The 13,122-nt window shown below is 39.6% G+C and overlaps 1 protein-coding gene across 1 annotated transcript in view; it reads right to left on the minus strand.

Annotated features, from left to right (window-relative positions):
• The window catches only part of LOC149990258 (A-kinase anchor protein 4-like), a 40,640-nt gene that overhangs the window by 6,841 nt on the left and 20,677 nt on the right, over positions 1-13,122 (minus strand). Inside the window, exon 3 of the mRNA XM_090265512.1 lies at positions 1,243-1,338. Within this exon, the coding sequence (XP_090121638.1) occupies positions 1,243-1,338 (96 nt within the window). The remainder of the gene's footprint in view (positions 1-1,242; positions 1,339-13,122) is intronic.

Below are 13,122 nucleotides of genomic sequence, written 5' to 3' on the forward strand. Positions count from 1 at the left end.
CGGTTTCTCTTTGAGACGATAAAGCACCTACCGCATAGGGGTTCTTGTGAGGATTGATTGAGAGTGAATACAAAGCTTTCAGCAGAGTACCTGTACATAGTAAGTACTCAATAAATGCTATTAGGCAGAGAGAATCTTATCATTATTGTATTTCCTAGATAAGAATACCTACCTGTCAGAGATGCCCAAATTACAATACCTACATTTACTGAAAAAAGTAAGAAGAAAGGTGCCTTGCCCAACTGACGCAAACTCAAAGCTGAAACTTACATTAGAACTCAATTCAGGAAACTAAAGAGCAACACAAACAAACGAACTAAATAGGCAAAGACTAGAATAGTAGTCAGTAGGGGGGAGGGGGGAGCGGGAGAAGGGGGATAAGTAAGGGAAGGGTCTAGTCAAGGAATGTATATGAATGACTCATGGACATTGACAACGAGGAGGGATATAACTGTGGGAGAAGGGATGGGCTGGGAGGGAGGAGCAATGGGGGGAAATGGGACAACTGTAATTGAATAACCAAAAAATAAAATTATAAATAAATAAATAAATAAACATTAAAAAAAAAAAAAAGAAACCAATTCCCTGGCTTTCAGTTAGAGCACTTTCAACTACCGTAGCGTTCCCCAAAAGTGGTGTTTTTGCTACTGATGTTATAGAAAACTTTAAGTGATACATGGATAAACATTTCTGTGTTTAATATATGTACTTTTTTGTTGTTTAGTAGGAAAAATACATACTAAAACATAAAACCTGTGACATTATGGATAATATTGCTTAGGTTGATGGTAATTTTTAAATGTCAGTCAATTAAAAAAGCATTAAATACATAACAGTACGAATGGCATTTGAACGTGATAAAAAATGTGAAGTATTACACATTTTGCCCTCCTGTGGGAGTCCCACTTGAGTGCAACTTACTTGTAGCTAGCTGATATTATGATTCCATTAGGCTGGTAAAACTAGGCAACCACCACTCCTCCCTCCCCTGAGGCTCCCCCCACCCCCCTCCCCAGCTACTCTTCATTCTCCCCCTCCCTTCACGTGTCCCTCTGTGATGTATAAGCATACTGCGCCCCGCCCCCGCCCCCACCCCCACCCCCCAGCCCACAAACTTTACTGAACTTGATATCTTAGAGAAACGACACTATCACCCTCCATTAGTCTATTCTGGGTTCCAGGATATCTGTATCCATAAAGCAATCCTTTCCACCCCTTAGTAGGAGTAATTTAGTATCTTACCACTTTCCGTTCCTGTTCTTGCTGTCCTTTTGGGCTATGGAGCTTGACCTTGCACACACCCCTGGCGCTGTGTAACCACTCAATATTATCAGGCCTCTGGAAAGACAAAAGAAAAGGAATCCGAAAGGCTTATATATGGTTTTTAGAAACTGGCTCAGTTTGGATAAGAAGGCCCTGGAACTCAGCTATGTAGTTCATATTGGGTTAGGCTAGAAACTGGTGGGGTGAGTAGTGGGAAAGGGATTCTCTGAAATTATCAGGATCATTTTAGCATACTTCGTTGGGAAGCAAATTTAAAAGGAAGTATAGAGAACGTGGAGATTAACTTTAGAGACTTATTTCTACTAAACTCCACTAAATCTCACCTGCCTCTACTTCCTTTGCCATTCTTAAGCACCTTCAAGGAATCAAGCATACCTCATCCCCCTTAATTGAATTTTAGTTAACCCCAGTTCAACCAGAGCCTTTCTCATGATATAAGGAGTGAAATGGGATAAACAGCTGTAACACTTACCACATAGAGCCATTGGAGAAGACTAAGGCCAACACTAGTAGAGTGAAAAAATAACCTTTTTAATTAAAACAACATATGAGATCCCACAATAGAACAAGATTCTGAACACTGAGAAAACTCAGTCTAATAGCTATAAAAACCAGGCCCCGATCCCATAGAACCATATTTAATTTTATTTTTGAAAGAATAATCATCTCTGCCAACTTCTCTTACCACTCCCCACCACCTCCCACCCCAGCCTGGAATTAAAAGTAAAAAGAAAGTGGAAAAAGCCCTAAATAATGTTTGTTATGTAAGACCTTAGACCCATGTACAGGAAGACACAGTTATGGGTTCAGTAGAATTGTTTTGGTACCTCGTACTTGGATTTGACTTTGTTTTTTAACTAACAAGAGAAACTTTTTGCCAAATGGTAGAGGGCTATTGAATTCCTCTCCTCCAACTTCCTTCAAAATTTAGACCCCTTTAACCTCTAGCTCCCTACTCCTCTTCCCCTCTTTTTCCCCCTCCCTCCCTCCCTTTACCTTCTTCCATTTTTCTCTCCCTCTCTCCCTCCTATACTCAGCTATCCTTTCACCGGATAGTATTACATGCCTACCCTTTATGACCCCCCCAACCCTCCAAGATCTTTGAGGGTCTCCCAAACATTTAGGAAAAGGCTTCCCATACCCTCAAAAGAGGGGGTTTCTTTTTTCCCAGAACTAGAGATCACTAGCCTAGAAACAAAGAGAGGGAGGCAAAGAGGTCTCTCGTGTCCAGATTCTAAAGAACTGTAAAAAACAACAACAACAACAACAACAACAACAACAAAATATATAAACTCATTACCTTGATAATGAAGTTCTTTTGGCTGAAAATGTGCCACCAAGAAAGGAGATGTGTCCCTTTAGATGGATCTGGGCAGTGTCAAGTTCTCGGGTACCCGCAGCTGGCTGCTGCCCTTGTCAGCAGTTGGACAAGACTGAAGGGCCAAAGCCTTTCCTGCTGCTTATGACCCTGGGACATGACACCAGAGTTTGTTGGGTCACAATGCCTGAAACCATAGCAACTGCAGCAAAAGTGTAGCAGGCTGGCAAACTCAACATCTCTTCATATGAAAACCACCTCAAACTGCCTTCTGTATGACAACCTTCTGTTCTCTCTAGAAGGGTACACATAATCCTTTCATGTTTTGTCCAGTTCACACCTTGAAACCTCCTTTCTCTTTCTTCTTCTTTCTGGACTTCCAGAACAATCTAATCATACTCGTTACCAGTAGAGTCTATTTTTCACAGAGCAGTGTTGATTTTCACATCTTAGCTTAATTTTCTTTGGTTTCCCCCCTGAAGGTTCAGAGTTAGAGACAGAGTTAATCAAAGTCCTTTCTGGGTATCCTGAATGAAGGTATGAAAATAGAAAGTTGGAGACTTCCTTAGCAGCTTCTGTGGTTTTATCTCGCCATTAAGACACTTTTAGTCAAAAAGAAGTTCAGAAGACTTGTGCAATATTGGAGTAGGTTATTTCATAAGAACTTGAAATAATTCTTTTCTCGTGCATTTGGATGCTGTGATAATCCTTCCAGTCTGACATAAGATGTTCATTCTTTCCTCAACTCCCCATACTCTCCTAAAGCCTTGACCACCAGCTAGTACTAGGACTTCTACTTCATGACATTGCTGTTTCTTTCTATAGCTGACAATAACAGCACAAAGTTGGGTGTCCTTAGGATCCTGGGTGCCTAACTGGTCCAACAAGCTCTAACCTTCATCATGAAACATTATTAGCCCAGAATAAAAGCCAATAGTCTTGGGACAGGGTCAGCCTTTCAGAGGCTCCTCAAGCCCCTCTTTATTATTCTCCACTATCGCCAGTGCTGGGTTTCTTGGTACGGTATTCTTTAGAAGGTCATCTATTACACTTTGGGGTGCCTTTAGCTTATCCCCAGTGTGGAACCACTCGCCCACAACCAAATGACTTGCAGGGCGCTCAAGTATTATTTTGTTCTCTCCTTTTATTTTTTCCACATGTCTCCACTTTAACCTCCTACATGAGAAGAACTGCATCTGAAGTTTTAAAAGATCGGTTGAGATGACTCTCCTAAACGCTAGGGTTTCATAGTCTTGGTCTGACTTCATTTGTTACTTTCCCTGTTACCTCTAGGATTTCATGTCTTAAACTTGTTGTCCAGTTCTGATCTTTTTAGTTCATGGCATCGAAGAGAAACAGAGCTGGACATCTGTTAAAGGTGGCAAGGTAGATTTTATTCAGGCTACTGCAGTAGAGGAGAGACTTTAGATAACTAGAGCTCAACTCCAGTGCAACAAAAGGCAGGAGCCCTTTAAATGCTGGGGTGTGCTAAAGGAAAAGTATTGAGGGACATTTTGGGGGCCAACGGAGTTTGATCACCATGATCAGGGCCTCTGCGTTTGCTAACTGGCACTTATCAAAGTTGAAGTCCTATCCTTCCATAGAGATTGGGAAACAGAGGCTCTGTCTTTCTTGATGATTACATTTCGAAGGGATGGCTCCCAGGTCCTGGAAACAGATATTTCTGGGTTGTAGAAGATATGTCTCAAAGGGACAGAGAAAGGATTTACAATTACAAGTTCTGTAAATGCTCTATGAAAAGGGAGGGGAGGCAGGGGCCCATGGTCAGGTTTTGGCTGAAACAGACAGGGAATTCTTTTGGCAATGTTGAGCTTTCTCAGGCCGGTATATTAAGGAGGCTGGGATCATCATTCTAAGGACATGCCTTGAGCTCATAAAAACCGAAAGTTGGAGTTTTTATAAGCCAAAGGTGAGGCCTAATTGAGAAGAAGGTTCAGATAAGCCTGACTATATCAAACCATTATGTTATATACCTTAAATACACACAGCTTTTATTAAAAATTAATTTTGGTCAAGAAGGGAGCTTTCGTCAATAGCGATGGGCTAAAATCCACAGTATAGAACTTGTTTTTCCTTTACCACTCTTTTGTCACGGGGAACTTCTGATATTTAAGTTGGAGCTCCTGTGTCTGGCTCATGTCTATGGAATAAGAAGCAAAGAAAGGAAATGTTTATTTATTCTCCAAGCACAAGAATGTATATCCCTAAGGTTAAAAAAACAAAACAAACAAACAAACGGACAAACAAACAAACAAAAAACCCTCTGTGTCTCCAAGCCCAGAAGGGAAAATCTGTGATCTGGGCCTGGAAAAATGTCTTATCAAATCCTCCAAACGACAAAGAGAGAACTCTTATTGATGATTAGAGCCCTGTCCCATGGTACCCCAACCTTGTCATCCTGGAGGCTAACAAGAGCAGTTTTTGGATGATAAACCAGTAATGAAAATGCAAGGAGGCTCAGTCATATGGTACTGCCTCTTCTTTCTCTTAAGCTGCTGAGGCTCTCAGAGTGTCCCGTACTGACAGATGGGGAAGAAAGGATGTTCAGAGTCAAAAAAAAAAAAAAAAAGGAACATGCTACATTAGTGTGTGGATATGTGTAAAGTAGTATGCACTTAGGTTATCCTCTAAGAGACAAACATAAATATGTTAAACCCAGAAGCTTTGGTCACCTTTTTTTCCCCCTAAGACCATCATTCATTTTCTAGCCTTGTTTATTCTATCCAAATATCTTCTCCTCCATACAAACTTGTGAATAGCCATACAAATCACACTTTAACTATGCTTTCAGTTTGTATTTGATTTGAAAGAGCTATTAATAAAAATGGAACCTGTGTTTGTAATGTAATTATTATGAATAATGGCAACATGAAGTTGAACTGAACCGAACTATCAGCCTTCATGAAACTGGTCTGCCTGTCAGTGCCACCAAGTATCTTTCAGCCTCAGATTTAGCCTCCCTAATTTAGTTTATGCAATGATACTGTGACCATTAGGTTTAATCAACTTTTCCTATTCTTGGATCACCTACACTGAAACCTTGAAGACAGGTTCTCTCTTTCTCTTCGTATCCGTGGTGATACGGGCTACAGAGTTGGGCTCAAGAAACAAATAACGGTTTTGAAAGTTCAGGCAGGAAACATAATTCAGAAAGCATGGAGTCATGGAATCTGAAATAATAACAAAGATTTTGGTTAGCTATTTGAGTGGGCAGCGTTCTTCATAAAGCAAAAACTCACACTTCAGGCATGCCTCAGAATCACCTGGAGAGCGTATTGAAACAGATAGTTGGGCCCCCTCCCAGCGTTTCTAACTCTGCAGGTCTGAACATTTGCCCGGTGCTGTGTTTTGCATGCCTTATCTCATTTATTTCTCACGCAGCTGTATGATATGGGTACTATTTTAATCCAGGTTTTATTAACGGCAAAATGGAGCCCAGAGAGGCCATTTGATTGGTGGTTCAGCCACTTCCGGTATGAGCCACTTCCAGTACGAGCCGCTTCCATTATCTTGGGGACGGGGGTTTACGTGTGTGTGCTCAGAGATTAGCACGCGTTTACTCTCTTCTAGGGTCCGAAGATGCAGAAGAGGAATCCCCATAGCAAAAAAAGCAAGGGTAAAAGGTACCTAGTCTGAATTTTTGGCCCTCTCTGGTGGTTTCAAGCCTGGTTGAAAAGTGTTGATCGGTTATCTCGCCCTGCCGGTGAGCATGCTAGGGTCGGCGCACCACCTGTTGGCCGTTAGTGTGAGGCGGTTGGTCTGAAACCGTCGGTCGTGAGGCCGCTGGTCTGACGTGGTAATTCCGAGGCGGTTAGTCCCTTATCCCTCTGCCCCTCATCTGTTTGTTTTGTTATGTTCTGTTTTGTTTCGTCTTTTTTCCGTTACTGACTGGTGGGGAGCGGCTCTCCCGTGTGTAGCTTTAGCTTTCAATCCATGTATGGCTTGTTAATGGTGCTTTAAAAAAATGTTTATGTCAGAGCTGGAGAAGTGGCTGAGGAAACTAGGCTGTTAGTCGGGATTCTTTTTCGTTTTTTATCAGACCAACAAACTTTTCTGACAGAAAAGTATTTAAATGTAATATTAGTTGCTGACAGTTTTTCTCCTTCCCTCCAGAGAGTGTCTTTATTTGTCAATAAATGTTTCAAACAAAGGCCTCGGAGGAAAGAAAGGGGATCTGGAAGCATAAACCTCTTCAGGTTCCCTCATAGTGCTTATAGGCATCGATCCGCCCACACACCCTTCAGGATCGCCCCTGGTTTTAGGGACATTTAAATAGGATGAAGACTGCCCTAGTCTTCAGCTTTGTCAGGTAGTTGCCCCGCAGGGATGTCAGACTTAACCTTTCTGTGCCTGTTGCTCTCAAAGCTAGATGGTAATGAGTTCGTGTGGCCACTAGGAGTTCGCAGCTGCTTGGGAAACGTGTTTCCACACGGTACAAGATCACTCCATACAAAAACCCATTTTGCCAAGGCATTCCTCAAATTAAAAGGGAACTCGGCGAATCCCCCCTCTAGAATAACTTGCATCCGAAAACCTGCCGTTTTATGTATGTTACATTTATAACCTAATATTTCATAATTATTTATAATAGAGATGACACACTTATAACATTAATGTACTATTTCCTTAGTAGTCCCATCAAAAAGATGTGTTAGGTTCAAGGAAGAACTTCGCCTAACTCTCTGTATAGACTCTTAAGAGTTGCTCATGTACTTAGACACTCAGTAATCATTCTTGGTGATGTTGGGCTGAATATGACAACAGTGACTGTACTGGCAATAATGGTGTGCCGAACAACATGTCCTCTGAAATCCTTAGCAGTTGTATTTTAGCCTTGCTTTGGCACGTATCATGTTCTTTCGTGTGTTGGTAGTTATTTCATTATGAGCGTTACCTTTCCAAATACAGAATGAGTGTGTTTTACTCATTGTCATTTCTCCTGCCAGGGGTACTATTAGGTTCATATATATTAGTAAGTGCTTAAGGCTATTTATATAATTCAAAATCAGTGTGTGCATCGAAAACTGATATGTTTGTTATATGTCTGTTATATAGCAATTTTTTTTTAAAGAAAGAAAATTACTGATAACGGTTGTTCAAGAATTGCTGTGCCCAGAACCATATAGAACTGCTTGGCCGTGACCAAGAACATTGGACTATTTTGGTACAAATTGCCTGGCTTATTGAACCAACTTCCTCACTGGTTCCATGGAGTCTTTCCTGTCACTCTTCAACAGACTTTTTAAAGAACCAATATATTTTATTACCCACTGTAATTGTATAACAGCTTCATTGACACCTAATTCAAATACCATCCATATAAAGTGTACAATTCAGTGACTTTCAGTGTACTCACAGAGTTGTGCAGTCATCACCAAAATAGATTCTAGAACATCTTCATCACCAAAAAAAGAAACCTCATGCCCTTTAGCTATCGTAACTCCCCCAACTCTATACCTCTCCAGCTGTTGGCGGCCAGTAATCTGCTTTGTGGATGTATAGATTGACTTATTCTGAACATTTAATATAAATGGAACCATATAATAGGTAGTCTGTTGTGACTGCTTTCACTTAGTATAGCTTTTTGCAATGAAGAGTTGTGACAACTTGTGTGGAAATGCTGTTTATGAGGACAGCTCATTAGAGACAGTGCCAAGGGCTTTCATTAGGGGCTGGTCCTCCAGGCACCCTCTGCCTAGCACATACCAAAATCCCAGAGTCCCAGGGGGAAAGCTGTTGTTCACCATAAATCATATTGTTTGCACAAACAGTTAAGGTACAATAAGCTACTCTCATCAGTTGGGATAGTGGGAGCCCTTCCCTCCGACCAAATCCAAGTTCCTAGATCCCAGCCAAGGGCCAATCTTGCAAGCAGGATTTTCAAAAACGATAGCATTGTCGGGCCCACTATGTTAACTCTTCTCTGCACAGATTTTGATACAGATTGTATTGATTCTGTAGATCAATTTGAGGGCTGCCATCTTAACAATATTAAGTATCCTACTTGATGAACATGGGATGTCTTTACATTTGTTTAGGTCTTTAATTTCTCTCGATATTTTGTGGGTCTCGGTGTACAAGTCTTGTAGTTCTTTGATTACATTTATTTTCTAAGTCTTTTATTATTTTTGATGTCATCATAAGTAGAATTGTCTTAATTTTATTTTCACATTGTTTCTTGCAAATGAATACAATTGAAATAGAAATACAATTCAATAGAAATACAACTGAGTTTTGTATGATCTTATGTCCTGTACCCTTGAGCTGGTTTATTAGCTCTCATAGCTTTCTTTTTGTGCTCATGGATTCCTTGGCCTATTAACGTGGATTGATTTTTTTGAACCAGCCTCGCATCCCTAGAATAAACCTCACTAGGTCATGGCATATAACATACTTCTTATATTTGGCTACGTTCTGTTTGCAACAGCTTGCTAAAGATTTTGAGTCTATTTTCATGAGGGATATCGGTCTGTAGTTTTCTTTTCTCATACTGTCTTTGTATGGTTTGGTATCATGGTAAAAGTGTTCTCATATAAGTTGTTGTAAGGTATTTCCTCCTCTTCTGTGTCTTAGAGAGATGGTATAGAATTGATGTTAGTTATTCTTTAAACATTTAGTTTAATTCTCCAGTGAAATATTTTGGGCCAAAAGACTTTTTTTAATTACAAATGTAATCCCTTTAAAACAATGGAACTATTCAAATTATGTATTAAATACTGAGTATATCCTGGTCGTTTGTGATTTCCAAGGGATTTTTCCATTTCAATTAAGTTGTCAAGTTTATATCTATCATAGGGTCTGTAATGATATCCTTTGTTTCATTTCTGCTATTGCTAATTTGTATTTAATTGTCAGTCTTGCTAGAGGTTTGTCAATTTTATTGATCTTTGCAAAGAACCAGCGTTCTGTTTTATTAATTTTCTCTATTGATTTTTCTATTTTCTATTTCATCAATTTTTGCTTTTATCTTGAATATTCCCTACTTTATCTTTGCTTTGGATTTATTTTGCTCTTCTTTTTCTAGTCTTGATTTGGAGCTTAGATTGACTTTTAGACGTTTCCTCTTTTCTAATATAGACAGTGGGCTATAAATTTCTCTTGCAGCAGTGCTCTGTGTCCTACAAACTTTGATGTATTGTATTTTCATACTCATTCAGTTCAATGCGTTTTTATTTGCCTTAATATTTCCCCTTTGATCAATGTGGTGCATTGTTTAGTTTCAAAGTATTTGGGGATATTCCTGTTACTTTTGTTATCGATTCCTTTGTGGTCAGAGGTAACACTCAATGATAATTTCGCTTGTTTTATGTTTGCTGGTTTGTTTTATTTATTTATTTTTCCTTTTATTTATTTATTTTTTGGTTTTTCAATTACAGTTGTCCCATTTTCCCCCATTGCTCCCCCCACCCAGCCCATCCCTTCTCCCACAATCATATCCCTCCCCATTGTCCATGTCCATGAGTCGTTTATACACATTCCTTGACTAGTCCCTTCCCATACTTATCCCCCTTCTCTCCCTCCCCCCTCCCCACTACTGACTGCTATTCTAGTCTTTGTCCTATTCAGTTCGTTTGTTTGTGTTGCTCTTTAGTTTCCTGTATTAGGTGATATCATACGGTATTTTGCTATCTTTGCCTGGCTTATTTCACTAAGCATAATTCTCTCTAGTTCCATCCATGTTGTCGCAAATGGCAGGCGTTCCTTCTTTCTTTCTGCTACATAGTATTCCATTGTGTAAATGTACCACAGTGTTTTGATCCACTCATCTACAGATGGGCACTTAGGCTGTTTCCAGCACTTAGCTATTGTAAACAGGGCTGCTATTAACATAGGGGTGCATAGGTTTTTTTGAATTAGGGTTTTAGGATTTTTCGGGTATAATCCTAGCAGTGGAATCGCTGTTTCAAAAGGCAGTTCCATTTTTAGTTTTCTGAGGTAATTCCATACTGTTTTGCATAGTGGCTGCACCAGTCTGCATTCCCGCCAACAGTGCAGTAGGTTTCCGTTTCTCCACATCCTGGCCAGTATTTGTTGTTTGTTGATTTGTTGATGATGACCATTCTGACAGGTGTAAAGTGGTGTCTCATTGTGGTTTTTATTTGCATCTCCCTGATGGCCAATGATGTTGAGCATTTTTTCATGTGCCTATGGACCTTCTGTATGTCCTCTTCGGAGAAGTGTTTGTTCAGGTCCTTCGCCCGTTATTTAATTGGGTTGTTTATTTTCTTGATGTTGAGTCATATAAGCTCCTTATATATTTTGGAGATCAGTCCCCTGTCTGCGATATCATTGGCAGATATGTTTTCCCATATGGTTGGTTTCCTTTTCATCGTGCTGATGTTTTCTTTTGCTGAGCAGAAACTCTTTAGTTTGATGTAGTCGCATTTGTTTATTTTTTCCTTTATTTCTCTTGCCTTAGGAGATGTATCCGTGAAGATATTGTTACGTGGGATATCTGAAATTTTCCTGCCTACGTTTTCCTCTAGGACTTTTGTGGTGTCACGTCTTACATTTAAGTCTTTAATCCATCTTGAGTTTATTCTCGTGTGTGGTGTAAGTTGGTGGTCTAGTTTCATTTTTTTGCACGTCCCTGTCCAGTTTTCCCAGCACCATTAGTTAGAGAGGCTCTTCTCACTCCATTTTATGTCCCTTCCTCCTTTATCAAAGATTAGTTGACCATAGAGGCCTGGGTTTTTTTCTGGACTCTCTATTGTGTTCCACTGATCTATGTGTCTGTTCTTATGCCAGTACCAGACTGTTTTGATCACAGTGGCTTTGTAGTATTGTTTGATGTCTGGTATCGTGATTCCTCCTGCTGTGTTCTTCTGTCTCAAGATTGCTGTTGGTATTCGGGGTCTTTTTTGTTCCATATGAATTTTTGGAGTATTTGTTCTAGGTCAGTGAAATATGCCAATGGCATTTTAATAGGGATTGCATTGAATCTGTAAATTGCTTTGGGTAGTAGGGCCATTTTGATGATGTTGATTCTTCCCATCCAAGAAGATGGTATTTGCTTCTATTTTTTTTGTATCTTCCTTCAATGTGGCGTGATTTTCAGTGTACGGGTCTTTTTATCTCTTTGGTTAAGTTTATTCCTAGGTATTTTGTTTTTCTTGCTGCTATAGTAAATGGTATTTTCTCTTTTGCCTCTGTCTCCGATAGTTTATTTTTGGTGTACAGAAATGCCTTAGATTTCTGTATACTTATTTTGTACCCTGCTATTTTGCCAAATTCACTTATTATATCGAGTAGTCTTTTAGTGGAGTTTATAGGGTTTTCTAGGTATGCTATCATGTCATCTGCAAATAGTGATAATTTTACGTCTTCTTTCCCAATTTGGATGCCTTCTATTTCTTTGTCTTGTCTGATTGCTGTGGCTAGGACTTCCAACACTATGTTGAATAGGAGTGGAGAGAGTGGACAGCCTTGTCGAGTTCCTGATTTCAGGGGAACGCTTTCAGTTTTTGTCCATTGAGTATGATGTTGGCTTCGGGCTTCTCCTATATAGCCTTAATTATGTTAACGTATGCTCCCTCTATTCCCATTTTGCTGAGTGTTTTCATCATCAATGGGTGTTGTACTTTATCAAATGCTTTCTCTACATCTATAGATAGGATCATGTGATTTTTGTCTTTCATTTTGTTTAGGTGATGTGTTATATTTATTGCTTTGAGAATATTAAACCATCCTTGCATCCCCGGGATGAATCCCACTTGATCATGGTGTATGATCTTTTTGATGTATTGCTGGATCCTGTTTGCCAAAATCGTATTGAGGATTTTAGCATCTATGTTCATCCGTGATATTGGCCTGTAGTTCTTTTTCTTCGTTGTGTCTTGACCTGGTTTAGAATTAGGGTAGAAAGAGTTTGGGATTTTTTCCCTCTTCTTGGATTTTTTGGAATAGTTTGGTTAGGGTAGGAGTTAGTTCTTCCCTCAATGTTTTGTAAAATTTGCCTGTGAAGCCATCCGGTCCAGGGCTTTTGTGTGCAGGGAGCTTTTGGATCGCTGTTTCAATTTCCTCCTTTGTTATTGGTCTGTCGAGACTTTCTACTTCTTCTTGGTTCAGTTTTGGAAGGTTATACGTTTCTAGAAATTTGTTCATTTCTTCTAGGTTGTCGAATTTCTTGCCATACAGTTGTCTGTAGTAATTTCTTACAATTGTTTGTATTTCTGAGGTATCAGTCGTGATTTCTCCTCTTTCCTTTCTGATTTTGTTTATTTGTGTCTTCTCTCTTTTCTTCTTGATGAACCTGGCTAGAGGCTTGTCGATTTTGTTTATTTTTTCAAAGAACCAGCTCTTGGTTTTGTTGATTTTTTGGAGTGTTTATTTAGTGTCTATGTCACTTAATTCTGCTCTGATCTTGAGGATTTCCTTTCTTCTTCTTGCCCTAGGCTTTGTTTGTTGCTGTTGTTCTAGTTCTTGTAGCTTTAGGATTAGTTTTATTTTTTGTTTGTTTTTTTTTTACTTGAGCTTCTTCTGTTCTTTTCAGATATGCC

The sequence above is a fragment of the Furipterus horrens genome, unplaced genomic scaffold (genome assembly GCF_987537825.1).
Source record: "Furipterus horrens unplaced genomic scaffold, mFurHor1.1.pri manual_scaffold_20, whole genome shotgun sequence".
In the NCBI taxonomy this organism is placed as follows: Eukaryota; Metazoa; Chordata; class Mammalia; order Chiroptera; family Furipteridae; genus Furipterus; species Furipterus horrens.